This window comes from Sphaeramia orbicularis, chromosome 24, assembly GCF_902148855.1.
Source record: "Sphaeramia orbicularis chromosome 24, fSphaOr1.1, whole genome shotgun sequence".
In the NCBI taxonomy this organism is placed as follows: Eukaryota; Metazoa; Chordata; class Actinopteri; order Kurtiformes; family Apogonidae; genus Sphaeramia; species Sphaeramia orbicularis.
This window is the reverse complement of record NC_043979.1, coordinates 30,884,174-30,899,508: the sequence shown is the minus strand read 5'-3', so window position 1 is coordinate 30,899,508 and position 15,335 is coordinate 30,884,174. Positions and strand designations below refer to the sequence as shown.

General features: G+C 36.7%; 1 protein-coding gene across 1 annotated transcript in view; it reads left to right on the top strand.

Annotated features, from left to right (window-relative positions):
- The window catches only part of LOC115415507 (disks large-associated protein 2-like), a 72,769-nt gene that overhangs the window by 48,606 nt on the left and 8,828 nt on the right, over window positions 1-15,335 (top strand). The window contains exons 7-10 of the mRNA XM_030129096.1: window positions 6,825-7,183; window positions 11,088-11,173; window positions 12,681-13,087; window positions 14,572-14,663. Of these exons, the coding sequence (XP_029984956.1) occupies window positions 6,825-7,183; window positions 11,088-11,173; window positions 12,681-13,087; window positions 14,572-14,663 (944 nt within the window). The remainder of the gene's footprint in view (window positions 1-6,824; window positions 7,184-11,087; window positions 11,174-12,680; window positions 13,088-14,571; window positions 14,664-15,335) is intronic.

Sequence of the window (15,335 nt, the reverse complement as noted above, 5' to 3'; positions counted from 1 at the left end):
ATGAGTCAACAAATTAAATGTCTTCCCTAAACGACATTAACCTAAGCAAGTAATTGTGTAATTACGTGCAGCACATAAGTGTAGGTGTAAAAAGCATCAAGTGTGATTCTGAATGTTTCTAAATGTCAGCACGTTGTGTGGTGAACTGTTTTTGCGGTGAACTGCAGGAGTGTTGCGTAAATGCTGACTCAATCCACAGGTTATTAATTCATTCTTTGTGGAAGTGTAATCACAATCATTTCCTCTGTGACTGTTCTGTTATTTGTTTGCCTCTAATTGCGCATTCCCACTCTCAAGAGACAGTTCAGAGACATGCTGACCTTTTTTGCAGAGCAGACTTCCAAGCAAACTAGCAGTTTTTCAACCATTTACATATCATGATATGTTAGTGGTAAACATACGAAAAAAGAAAAGAAAGCTTGATATTATTATCATTATTATTATTATTATTATTATTGAAAATACACTGACATGACATGTACTCTTTAGGTACTGAGATTTCGCAGCAAATGATACTTGATATGTTCAGGGTCATCAAGGTATTGAGGTCAGGTACCAAGGCCAAGAGCCCAACCCAAATCCAGGGGTCTTTTACTAAAATAAAAATAGGTTCACTAATTCAGCTCTCCTTGAAAGTTGAGGTCCGAACAAATAGTTTCTGTTACAGCAAGTTTAAAACACTGAGAATTTTTACTGAATAACATAGAAATGTTGTCAACTTTAATCCATAAAGACCCAAACAGTCACTGGTGACCAAAAGCATCTACATATATAAACTGGATCTAAACTGTTTAATACCTGTTGATCCACTAATCCTATCAACACTTGTAAATAATTGGTGTAAAATGCAGTGTGTCATCTTGTCATGGTCATCAGATATGACCCATTTGGACATTCAGAGGCTCCGTAGTGAACATGGAAACAGTGTCATCTTCTAGAACCAGTAAAACCCATAGAGTTGGACAAATAACAGCAGGTGGACACACTGGGTTTATGTTCAGTTAATGATATCTTTGCTGAAAAAGTCATTTTATCTTCAGTCTTCTCTGTTTTTTTTTTTTTAACATACTGACCCTCAGCTTTAATCTGAACTTTGATGGACATTTATAAGATCAGTGAATTAAATAGCGGAAAATGCATGATTTTCACTGGAAAGATGCAAAATTCTGAGAATAATAATATAATAAATGATGATAAATCATTTAAGAGAGGCGAAATCTTGAAGAAAATCTATTTGGGAACTGCCACTCAAGTAGCACTGGATCTTTATGGGTTTAGTTAGAGTAACATGTAACCCTAACATGAGGTGTCTGGTTTTGAGCGCTCCTGTCTTAAGTCATAGAACTCTGCTAAGTATTGTTCGATTCACCAAACCCACATGCTCCTTTTTGCATGTGCTCTGACCCGTCAACATCAAAACTGGATGTTTCAGATGTTTGACATGTTGAAACACCTGTGTATAATTCAATTACTGCATTATGTACTTGTCGTGGTTGAATGCTAAAATTAGGAATACATTTATTGTTTGATTCTTGTATTAGGTTAGTGATAAAGGTGTAAAAGCCCTTGAGGGACAGGATTAAATAAGTTTATACTTCTTCCTATTCCTTTTCAACCGTGCAAAATTCAGACTTGCACGTATTTGAACACAGACTTTGTTCATTTAAACGTTATTCTGTTTTTGTCTTATTTTGCTTCGTTTTGTTTTATTTTGTTTCTTTGCATGTTCGAAATAAATAAACCATCAAGAATTTAGTCTTATATAACAAAAACAAATAAATAAAATAATAATCATTTACATTTGTTTGCCACACTTTTTGAAACACAAACAAGATTTTTCCACAAATACTTCATATTCGAGATTGTGTAAAATATTAAGTGTCCAATAACTTTTTTTATAATATAGTATCATATATATAATCTAGTATGGACAGTTTACAATATTGCAGACGTGAATAAGGTACATATACAGTACAGCATTTAAATGCTCTAAGAATATTGAGAAAATATAATTGAAAACATGCACGTGAATGTTCTTTCTATAGAGGGAATGCCCATACGTCACTTCCCCACCGGGCCACGCCCCTTTAAGTCAGACTGAGTGGCAAAAACAAACTGGCTCAACATGGCGGAGCATAGCAGTAACTACAGCGAAACCGGGAAAAATGTGGAATATAATATGAAATTAAAGACAACTGGACTCAACATGGGTCCATACAAGCTACCAAACAACAAGTGGTCTACGAACACTGATATGTGGCCGGAAATCACGTATCCTGACCTTTATATGAACCTGATTTCAACGCCGGGAAAATACCCAATGCAACGGCTGAAAGCATACAAAAGACAAAGAGTTGTTGACATCCTCATCATCGTTAATTAGAGGATTACAGCTGGTGAGTGCTTTCAGTTCAACATACTATTTTATGTCAGTGCAGACGTATTTTCTTGGCGGTGATTGCCAAAGTAAAGGCCCAGCAGTAGTGCTCACAGTTCACTACTGATTTACTGGAGTTGAACCCTTAGTATTGACCCAAGTGAGTGGATGATCTACTGGTACTGTGGAGATTTAAGTAGAGTTAACATCAAATACTTGATACAACACAGCTACAACAGCTTAGTGCTAGAGTACCCCCTTATTCGGAAAACTAGGTTAGCCTCAGTTTAAGCTAGTTTACAAACCATGTAGAACACAAGGTTCAGAATCACACAACTGAAGACTAAAACGTTTCAGTTACGAAATATATGACAGAGAAATAAATGACAGATGCTAACATTAAGAGCTTTACTAAGAAAAACGTTAGCCAAAACTATACGTAATTTAAGGTATGATTTTACGCAAGAATACAGCATAAATTAATGTTACCTGACACGAATCCAGGTTTCGTTGACTGGATTCCAGTTATTTCTACGAATCGCAGCGATCTATCTGCTTCTTCTGTCTTTGGCTTTAGGTCGCCGCTAAAACGATAGCTCCGAGTACTTTTTAAACCTATTTGTGCAATCAATGGCACAACAGCTCTTCCCCATTTTTTAGACTGTTCTAAAGTTTTCGCAGTATTCGAGCCAAAGCCGCTACTCATCTCCCTCTTTCTACCACTCAGTGGGCGTAACCGCGGTGACTTCCGCTAGCAGTGACGTCACGTACATACCCTCTTTAAGGGGCTTATGTTTACATGTGAATAACTGTTCAGGTGACTTTTCTTGACGGACATTTACATACTGCCACCCTTCAGTCTTTTTCTATTTCAGTCAGTGTGCTTTACATTTACATAAAAGCTTCTTGAAATTACTCACTGATAACATAGTAATAGTTTTACAACGCGTCTGATGTTTACCTGTTAAATGAAACTGTCCTCTTACCGTGGGTCGGGGGAGGAGCCCGTGGACCTTTGCTCCCTGACCTGCTGTGAAGCTGCTCCGTGGGCAGTGACAGGTGTGACAGGTGTGACAGGTGTGGTGTTTGAGTGGGAATGGGTGTTACCTATCAGACCTTAACTCAGGTGAGCGCACGAGGAACAGAATAAACTGTCCACGCAATGAACGGGTAATGATACCGGAGCGCGCGCGGATATAGGTTAATTAACAGATAATCATCTGCAGCTGCTCCAGGACCGAACTGTCCTCATATACATATATATATAGGACCCCGATAATTTTACTCAGGTACCGCTCGCTGTGCCTGATAAAAATTCTCTAAGGACGATAAAAGAGTCTTATATAGTCCTTATTTTTCTATTTAAAATATGGCAGCTTTGGCATAAGCTTTAGACTGCGTGGTGGTTTATTAAATTTGTTAAAAACTGCAGATAGATCTCTTGGCCAGGATGCTCCCGTGAAAGAGACTTTTAATTTTAATGAGTTTTTCCTGGTTAAATAAAGATTCAGTAATAAATAAAGACAAGAAAGGAAAAGATTAAAACTATGCTTCAAAGCTAAAAAAAAAAAAAAAAAAAAAAAAAAAAAGAAGAAGTGAAAACACTACATGATTAAAATGAATGTTAATTATAATTTTAATTATGATTTGGTTGATATTAACTGAAAATAAGTTATGAGTAACGAAGACATACTGTAGGTTGTTATCTAGTAAATTCTTACATCATCGTACATCTCTAATTTATTTGTCAAAACTATAAAAAACAGCCAGAAACATGTTTCAGAACAAGGGTTCTATATCCATATAATCAAATCCTTCTTTTCCCAAACTCAAGACCTAAAATAGTGATGTTGATATTGGGTTAAGTAAGAATAATTTAACATGCTAGACACATGAGATGAGTTGCAAAAGATGCAAAAAGATGAAACATAAAAGCTGTAAGAACAAATGGCAGAAAAGACACACCTAGATGAAAATGTTATGTGACAAAAAGTGATGTGAAAGATGAAACCTGACGAAAACAAAGTAAATGACAGAACAAAATGTAAAATGTGCAGAAACATGAAAACATATTACAGTGCAAATAACATAAAACACAAACAACTAGGAGAAAATGATGTAAAAGACAACTGGCAATTGTGCTAAATCTAGTTAATTTAGAACAATCTTATATTGTTAATTAACCCTGTGATGCATGAAATTGTGAGAATCTTTGTCAAAAAAAATTTCTTGAGTGTTTTTATTCCTCTTTAAGCATGAAAAAAACAATATGATTGAAACATTTTTAATGAACGTATTTTTCATAGAGTTACAAAAATGTCCACTCAGCTGGACACCATGTGTTTAATTTTGGAAGCAAAGAAACATGTATTTAAAATGCAATATCAGAAAGTGATAAACTAGGTGAAAACTATGAAATAAAAATTTTTTAATACAGCTAATCTGATGTTTTTCTCACATTTTATCATACTCTAAAACTAGTTATTACCCACTTCATGAAGATATGCAAAAAAAAAAAAAAAACTTTTTGTTTAAGAAAACTGTTAATTACAGTATAATAACAACTAGCAATTGATTTACATTCAAACATGTTACTGCAGATCAAGTTTATCAAGAACAGGAAAGTTACAATAATGGTATGAATTGCAGTGTTTGGGATGATGCACAAGTGTCCACTGTGTTGGCTGATATGGAACTAAAACAACAAAACCCATGAATATACAAGAGAACAGCTGAAGAATAACTGTCCACAGGAGTGACCAGTATGCATGAAAGGGTTAATATGCATAGTCCCTTTCAAATAAAAATAAATGAAAAGAAATTAAATGACATAACACCACTGTAACACCATGGAAAGAGACACTCAGTGACTGTGTTTTGAAAGCAGGAAAGTCAGTGTTTTTTCTGTTGTTGCTAAACAGGTTGGTAATGTTATCTATTTCTCCCTGATTGATGTCCCAACATTCCAGCCAAAGGCATTTATTCAACATTGTCTTGTAAAAATTTGACATTATGGCAATTTGTGATGTATTTTTGTCACATAAAAGAGACTCAACTTTTATATTTTTGGTGTCCGGCTGAAAAAAATTTGAGAAGCACTCAACAAGTCTATTGTTTCAACGTAAATATATTGAACTCATGCATGAGAATGAAGATGATGATGATGATGGTCACATGCATTAACCCCTGATGTGTTTAAATACAAACCAACTAGAGTAATAAAAGGAACAGTTAATACTGCACTTGAAGAAATGCAGATTTTTATCTCTAGATCGAAGACTGAATGATCTGTAACCACAAGTCAAATGGGTAGGATATGTAAAAATAGATTGTTGTGCGTACTGACTGAGTCACTGTGCTCTTTTCATTTTGGTATCCACCCACTGTGTCTTACAGAACTGCAGCCCCTTTAAGTTGGAGGGAAGTCAAGTCTGTGACTGGATATAGCTTAACACAGTTCCCAGTGGTTTCTTATTTCTTATTTTATTTAAATCACCTGTAATCCAAAGCAGTTTGTGTTTGTATGCTGTGCTTGGGTCTCTGCTAACACCTGCTTACCCTCGTACATATTTATAGAGGGAGTACAAAAAAAAGCACACAAATTCTCAAGGACCGGTTAGTTGCCCAATGTTATTTGTTTAAATGCATTTTAGACCAGACAGGTGGAGATGCTTATGAGTGTTGAGTGTTGATTGAGTTACAGCCATTATTATTATTTAAATACAAAGTTTGATTGATGAATCAGAATCACATCGTCTTTTTTGACCCTCAGAATTTTCTTTTTCTGAATTTTGAGTTTTAATCCTTTGTTCATTTCAGCAACAAAAGCTGAACATCTTTGTTTCTGTGGTTACAATTTGAACACAAACTCACAAATTGTTAGCCTCATAGGACATTTGCCTAAATCATATTTTTTTTCAGATCATAGCCAATGACAAAAAATAAACCAGTATTGTTATGAGAGTGCAGTTACACGGATCACAATTTGGCCAAAAATATGACTTCTAGGGAATTATGCTGTGAGGCTAACAAAATGGAAATGCGTCTTAATGTGCACAAATGATATCTCAATCTGTAAGAAAAAAAAAAAAAACTGGTACATTTCCAGCCCTGTTGTGAGGTCCATCAGGGTGGATTACCATCTGATTCTCATTTGCACTTGAAAGCCCAAATGGTTCCCATAATCCTTCACTGCTCTTCCTTATGAACACAGGCATATTACAGAGCTGCTGTTGCTTTTCACCTTACTGCCCTGCTGCCTAATCTCCCATCATGCCATGATGCTCTTCTATCACACGTGGTGTGATACTGGTAAACTGCAGCTCTTGGCTGATTTCAGCTTTTGGCCGCATTTTTTTCATTCATGTTTTTGTTTTTTTGTTTTTTGTATCCTCTACCCTTGTCTTGCTTTGTGTTGTCCTCGTCTCATCTTGCTTGTGCTATCCAGCGGTATCATATCCTCCCAGTTACAAGAAGACTCCACCTCCTGTGCCCCCGCGCACCACCACCAAGCCTCTTATCTCTGTGACAGCCCAGAGCAGTACAGAGTCCACCCAAGATGCCTACCAGGAGGCCAGGCATCCACGGGGCGGTCTGTGGACCACGGATAGCCTGGGCCGCCCCATCTACAGCTCCACAGATAGTCTGGACAGCACCAAGGCGGTCACCATGGCCATGGAGTCAGCAGCAGGCAAGAGGCATGCGTCTTTGGGCAGCCACAGCTCAGTCCAGACATGCGACAAGGCAGTGCTGGTGTCCAAGGCCGAGGAGTACCTCAAAACCCCACGTTCCTCAATTGGGATACAGGTAACTTCTATGGCTCATTTTGATATTTAATGATATTTAACTGACACATTATTTTTCAATTCATAAGATTTAGCAGCTGTGTGAATATTTGTGCACGTTTGGATGTAAACACCTCCATCACTCTGATATTTAACCAGTGGTGGAAGAAGTTTTCAGATCCTTCTTTATTCCTAAAAGTTCTGCATTTCAGTCTTTATATATTGTTAGCCTCGTAGTGTAATTGCCTGAGTCATATTTTTATCCAAATTGGGATATCTGCGTAATTTTACTATCCTGCTGCTGCTTCATTTTATGCAGATATCACAATTTGGAAAAAAAAATATGACTCAGGCAATTATGCTATGAGGCTAAATGATATGTAAAAATATGTAGGTAGTAGCAAAATATACTTTAAGTTTGTGTGCATGTATGTGTTTCTGGGGATTCACACAAATTCTGGAAAGAGCTGACTGCTGCAGTTTGGCATACTTATGTAATTTTGGTCAAGGAACAGACTAGCAAAAACAGCAAGTAGACTGGACCAGTATTTTAGGAGATATTAGTAATTTTGGAATACAATAGCCTTACAACACAGGTGTCAAACATAAGGCCCGGGGGCCAAAACCGGCCCGCCAAAGGGTCCAATCCGGCCCCTCAGATGAATTTGTGAAATGCAAATATTATAAGGAAGATATTAATAATCATTCATTCATTCATTCATTTTCTGAACCCGCTTTATCCTCACTAGGGTCACGGGGGTCGCTTGGAGCCTATCCCAGCTACATAGGGGCGAAGGCAGGGTACACCCTGAACAAGTCGCCAGTTCATCGCAGGGCATATTAATAATCAAGGATGTGAAAATCTTTTTAGGTCAATTCGATCTAAAGTGGGTCAGACCAGTAAAATACTATCATGACAACCTGTAAATAATGAAAAATGTAATTTTTTGTCTTTGTTTTAGTGTAAAAAAAGAAGTAAAATTACACAAAAATGTTCATATTTACAGACTATCTGTTTACAAAAAAATGTGAATAACCTGAACAAATATGAACAATATGAAATGTCCTAAGAGACGTTTGCAGAATTTTACCAATATTCTGCCTGTTACCAAATATTTTGTGTATTTGTAGATCCACTGTGATCTGTAAGTTATGATGCACATGTATAAATGATAAACTGAGGTGTAATGCTGTTAAAATTGCACTTATTTTTCTTAAGAATTTTCAGGTTGTTCATATTTGATCATGTTATGTTCGAGTACAATTTGTAGATATAAACATTTTCATTACGGAATTTTTTTTTTTTTGTTCACTCAAAAACATAGAGAAAACTTTGGAGTTGACATTATTTATAAGTTCTTATCCTATTATTTATATAATTTTACTGGTCTAGCCCACTTTGGGTCATATTAGGCTGTATGTGGCCCCTGAACTAAAATGAGTTTGACACCCCTGCCTTACAATCACGTTGCTATACCCAGAATGCTTTGGCGGTGACTGCTAGACAAATGCGCTACAGCACGAATATGCAACAGCATACAAACTACCACATCTAGAATGCTTTAGTGCAGTATATTATGTTTTTGGATTTATTTTACACCTATATTAACATAGATGGTCTTAAAATACTTTATATTCTGTTAGTAATTCATCTACAGCAATTTATCATATACTGTAAGATTTTTATGTGTTTGTAGTGTCTGTGTGAAGACTATGTTTCTCAGTGTCCCCTGTTTTCAGGTCATCCAACTAATCCAACAGGGTTTTTAAAGAGTTTAACCATCTTAAAAACAGTGCATAAATCCTGTAAAGTTTCTGACGCTCTCGGACAAATGTAGTGAAGTAAAAAGTACAATATTTCCCAATGAGATTTAGTGAAGTAGGATTATGATGTTACATAAAATGGAAACACACTTACTGTAACAACACAATAGGTCAATTATAGACATTCCTAAAATCACATCTAGGCATCAAATTTGCCCACCAAAAACACACCTGATAGTGTTACAAAATACTGAATAACTATTGCATTTAGGCTATGACAATACCACTAAAAATGTGGGTTAGGTTTGGAAATAATTACAGTAGAAGCTAAGACAAGATTACAGTAACTAACAGTTTGCTGCAAATTTCTATTTAATCCATAAAGACCCAAACATCTATCACCAGAACCATCTACTGATCTAAAATATTTAATACCTGTTGATCCACTAATCCTATCAATACACGTAAATAATTGGTGTAAAATTCAGTTTATCATCTTTTCATGGTCATTAGATATGACCCATTTGGACGCTTAGAGGCTCTGTAGTGAATATGGAAACACCGTCATCTTCTACAACATCAATTCACCAGTAAAACCCATGGAGTTTATTAAATGACAGTAGATAGACACACTTGGTTTATGTTCAGTTAATGATATATTTTTCTGGAAACATACCTTTTCCTTCAGTTTTCTCTGTTTCTGATTTAAATACCTTTGAATTTACTCTGAGCTTTAATGAACATCTACATAATAAGATATTATTGTAATTAATTAATTAATACAGACTATCATGATTAGGAGATATTATCATATTTATTAATGATTGTATTTGTAGTAAATATTTAAAGTGTATATAAATATTATAGTTTGTATAAAAAACGGTTGATTATGCAAAGCTGATTGTGTGTGAGGTGACTAAAAAAAGGGTAAAAATATACAGGAAAAAAAATTGTGTTAAAGCAAAGGAAGCAGAATTAATTTAATTATTAGTTTGTAAAAAAAAAAAAAAGGGGGGGGGGGTCTATAAGTTATACTTCTTCCCACTCCTTTTCGAGCGCTGAAAATTTTTGTTTGACCATGTTGTACAGTTCTTTATCTGAAGATTTGTGCTCGAAATAAAACTAACTAACTAATAATCAGTGAATTAAATATAAGAAAATACATGATTTACACTGAAAAAACACAAAATACACTATATAATTTGACTATAAATAGTGACAAATCACTTCGGAATGGTTAAATCTAGAGAGAAATTCATTTGGAAACTGCGACAAAAGTAGCGCTAGGTCTTTATGGGTTAAATACTGTATTCAAGCAAAAGTATTTACATTGCACCACTACATGTAGCTACTCACACTACAGTTATCCATCTTCACACTAATGACTCAAGGGAATTAAGCTACTAACAATTCACAATTAACCAATGAATGAAACATTATCTCTAGGTGACAAAAAGTTTCCCCCAGGTCATGTATTATTCAGTGTCATTACACACTGGGCTGCTGCTTTCTGTGATTGGTGTTGTGAAAGTGCTGGCTTCCCAGAGTTTTGGGCTCTGGTTAGATGGGAGCTATAGTGGTTTATTATCCCTCCACCTTCTGTCAGGAAGGATGACAGGCTAGTGGCTAAATATACTCCTAAATATTCTTGACTGTCAGCCGCAGTTCTGGTCCTTGTTTAGCACTAAAGTGGGTCTGAGATATATAGATTATTTCAAATGAGCACGCTGGTCAATCCTGTTGACAGAAAGACAATAAAATGGGACTTTTAAAGTGCAGAAGGCAGGATTTAGGTGAATGCATGTCATAAATGGAATAGAGTTATTTTTTATTTGTGTGTAATCACTAATAAAAACACTTTATGTGGGTTTTTTTGGCTTAGAATGGGTCTTTATACTATATCTAAATAAAGTCATCTTCCATGGAATCAATACTGCTCCTACAGTAGCTCAGCAAACTAAACACTTTCTCTAATTGCGTTGTTTTGCCGTCATTGTACACAAAGTATTTAGTATTCTCCTGGTTGCAGTCTAAAATTTCACCACAAGATGCCACTAAATGCTACACTCGTCCCCTTTAAAGTTCTGTAAGAGCAGCGTTTAGATAATGTTAGGCTCTCTGAAAAAGCTGAACTGTGATGTGTCTTTTTGTGTCGTCCTCAGGTGGAAACTGTGACAGACTCTGAGACTGAAACAAAAGGCCTTCCTCAGTTTCATTCTATAGGGATCCAGGTGGAGGACCATAAACGGTACGTGGGACAAACAGGTTCAAGCGTACATTTGATGCTGAGTTTAACCTTTCACTGGTGTCAAGCCAATATCATGTATTAACTGTATCATCCCTAGGACTTTTTATTTGATAAATTAGAGATAAAAGAGACAAATGTACATACTGTATTCCTCATACTTGTATCTAGAACCACCATAATGTATTAACCTAAAATGGCCAGATGGATCAAATTTATCTATACCCTTTTTCTAGTCCACAAATATGTCCCATATCATTGTATTAAATATTTCTCTTTGGTAAGTGATATCTCAAGGTTTTATTTATTTATTTACTTATTTACTTGCCTTTATTTAACCAGGAAAACCTCATTGAGATTAAAATAAAAAATGACATAAGTTTGTTTAATCATCCCCTGTGTTTTGGTTGTCTGGTTTTGTAATTAAAGTACCTTGAAGAACATGGAAATGAGCATCAGCATATTTGTTTGGTTGATACATCTATATTTGGCATTGTAAAGGACATATCTGCCAGGTAGAACAAATGCTGTTGTCTAAAAACCTAGATTAGTTAAACATGAATGATGCAAAAATCAGTGCATTTGTAAAAGGGTACATTTGATCTGGTGGCTGATTATGGGTGTAAATGTTGATATTTTAACTGGGGTTTATCTTGACTGTATTAAGTGAAACGAAATGTTCCATAATAAAATGTTGGTACAGTCAAAAACTAGGGGACTTCCTCATTTGATTGACTCATTAAGTCCCAGTGCTACTTTTGTGTCAGTTCCCAAATGAATTTTTCTCTATAGTTAACTTTTCTTAAGTGATCTATCACCATTGAGTGCATTATCTTCCTTATTTGGCGTTTTTTCAGTGTAAATCATATATTTTCCTATATTTAATTTACTGATCATGTAGATGTTCAGTAAAGTTCAGAGTAAACTTGGGGGTTATTATATCAAAAGTAAAGAAAACTCAAGAAAAAGTGACTTTTTCAGCAAAGATATCATTAATTGAACACAAAAACAAGTGTCTCCATCCACTGTCACTGATCCAACTCCATGGGTTTTACTGGTGAATCAATGTTATAGAAGATGACAGTGTTTCCGTGGTAACTACAGAGCCTCTGAACGTCCAAATGGGTCATATCTGATGACCATGAAAAGATGACAAACTGTATTTTACACCAATTATTTCCATGTATTGACAGGATTAGTGGATCTGGAATCAGGAATTAAACATTTTAGATTGGTAGATGGTTTTGGTCGCCGGTGGAGATCTGGGTCTGTCTGGGTTAAAACTCAGAAATAATTCAATAATTTTTGTCACCTTCCTAAAATAATTCCCATTTTTTACCTAAACGATTAAATACTTTTCTTTTTTGTGTCCTGAAAATTTTGAAAAAGTGACTTAAACAATTACTTTTTACAAAAGAGATGCAGATAAACTTGGGCGTGAAGGATGCAATTCTCTTCTAAAGCTACAACCTATTTTCGTATAATGTTTGGTTTGTCTTGTGACTTTCAGGCACGGGCGGTTCAAACGCTCCAATAGTGTGACCACTGCAGTGCAGGCAGACCTGGAGTTGGAGGGCTTCCCCTCTATGGAGGACAAGGGCCTGCAGTTCGGTGGTGGCTTCGGGCGTCACTCTGAGCCCAGTACGCCCACGCAGTACGGAGCCATCCGCACAGTGCGGACACAGGGCCTGTTCAGCTACAGGGAGGACTACCGGCCGTCCAGTGGGCCGTCCAGCCCACAGCCTGAACCCTGGTTGGTTGAACCCAGCCTGGAGAGCACCGAGACGGGCCGAGTGTCACCCATCCGCAGGGACGGCAGTTGGTTTATGCAGCTCTTACACAATGAAACCAAGAGGTTGGAAGGATGGTGCAAAGAGATGGAACGAGAGGCTGAGGAGCATGACATGTCAGAGGAGAGTGAGTGTCCTGAAGGAAATGACAGCACTGTCAAAAAGGGGGGAGGTTGTATCTTTACACTGATTCACAAGAAGTTTTTTCTTCAGTTTAATAATACAACAAATTCTCCAAGCAACCTTATTTAGACATCCCTCTTGTATTCGATGCTTAGTCATCTTGACAGCTAATACAGCAAATGTTCACTGTGGCTGCAGAGAATCTATGACGTGCATAGAGACAGCTCTGATTTGAAGCGTTAAAATCCTCAAATTGATCTTTTCAGTTTGCTCAAAAAGGTGACATTAATTCAATTTTCCTGAATTTAGAAGTTGAGATTCATCCACCTGAGGCAGGACGAAGCACAGCCCTGTATGAAGGACTGTTCTCATCTTAGTAACACAACTTGGTTTCCTGTTCAGTTGACTCTCTCTTGGTGGTAATTAACCCTGAACAAAGTGCTGTTTTTAAAAATATTTGATGTATTTTGTGAAATGAATGGTTGTGCTAAAATATTGTACTTCAAAAATATTTTTATTTGGATGATATTCGGATTCTCCTCATAACCAAAAGCAGTGAAAACTTAGAATTTTGTCTGATTTATCACACATATCTCTGAGAATAAGGTTTAGAAATTCACCAAACTCTCAAAGAGTGTGCACAGGCTGTAGATGCATCCAATAACATGAAACAGTCATCAGCATCCCTGACTATTATGAAAATATGTTCACTTAAACATGCAATGACATCCCACCGGTGATTAAAATATAAATGATGTTCATGTATTTGCCAGTAACTTTTAAAGTCTAATTACCACAAGATGTAATTCACAGGCACTAGAGCTTGTTATTTTTCATTTAACCCTCTGGTGTCACTATAGAGCCTTATAGATATAATGAAAAATATAAAAAAGAGAAATGAAGAAAAGGAAGTTTAAAGAAAGACTTGAGCTAAACCTTGACTAAAATGAACAATCCAGACATTTAGAACAAACATTCATCATTTCCTACATTCGTTTTCTCTACCTTGAGGTTATCTCCAGTGTTGGCACGGTGCTAATGAAATGTGGAATTTAGAGTAAAGTTACAATTTCTGTTGCAACAAACAGTGACAGAGGGTTAATTACTACCACAAGTTGCATTTCTGAGATGGGAACAGTCCTTCATATGGGGCAGTGCTTCGTCCTGCCTCAGGTGGATGAATCTCAACTTCTAAATTCAGGAAAATGGAATTAATGTCACCTTTTTGAGCATACTGAAAAGATCAATTTGGGGATTTGAACGTTTCAAATCAGAGCCGTCGATGTGCGTGTCATACATTCTCTGCAGCCACAGTGAACATTTGCAGTATTAGCTGTCAAGATGACTACGAAAATCAGAATCGTGGGAACATTTTGTGAGCAGATTGGATCCTTGTGAAAAACTGTCAGACACTGCTCAACATGTTTGCCTTTGCCAACCTGCCAGTGATAAAACCACTTTCTTCCCGTGTCTATGTGTGTCTACCAGTCCTAGGAAAAATCCGTAGTGCCGTGGGAAGTGCTCAGCTCCTAATGTCTCAAAAGTTTCAACAGTTTTACTGGCTATGTCAGCAGAATCTGGTGAGTGGACCTACATGCTGTTAATATGTTTTACAGAGAACACAATATGTTTGGGGTAACTTGCTGATAGGTTTTATCTTTCTCTGGGATTCGAGAAGGTGCTGGGTACTTGCGCGCTTCCATAAATAGACCTGAGCGATCGATAGTGAAGCAGTCCCTCTGCTGCTATTGACCCTGCAGTAAACCAAAGGGGAATTCCAATAGGAAGCAGCACCTGTGTGGAGACAATCCATTAATGCACACAGGCAGCGCTCAGAATGGGATCTCAGAGTTTGAATAATGGACTGCCACACTGTCTCACTGTTTAGCCCTCATGTCATGTCGAGTGGAAATTCATACCTTTTCTAATGCTAAGTATCCACAGAGTCAGCATACGCTAGAAAATTCAGGTGTCATAAATGGGCATGTTACTGGAGATACAGTGGAGGGAGACAGTGAAAGACAGGCAGCCACTTAATCACTCAGCAGAGCTCATTTTTTTTAATGAAATGCAAAACCTGCGGAGGTAGTAGAAATCCGTCAACCCTCTCACTTACCTTATGTTGTTTTTTTTTTGAGAGTGTGTTGCTCACTTTACGTTGGATTTGGGGCACGCTCAGTCCCTCTCTCCCCACTGAAAATAACATGATGAATTAAGTCTAGCATTGGTAGTGACAAGCCTTAGATTGCCCT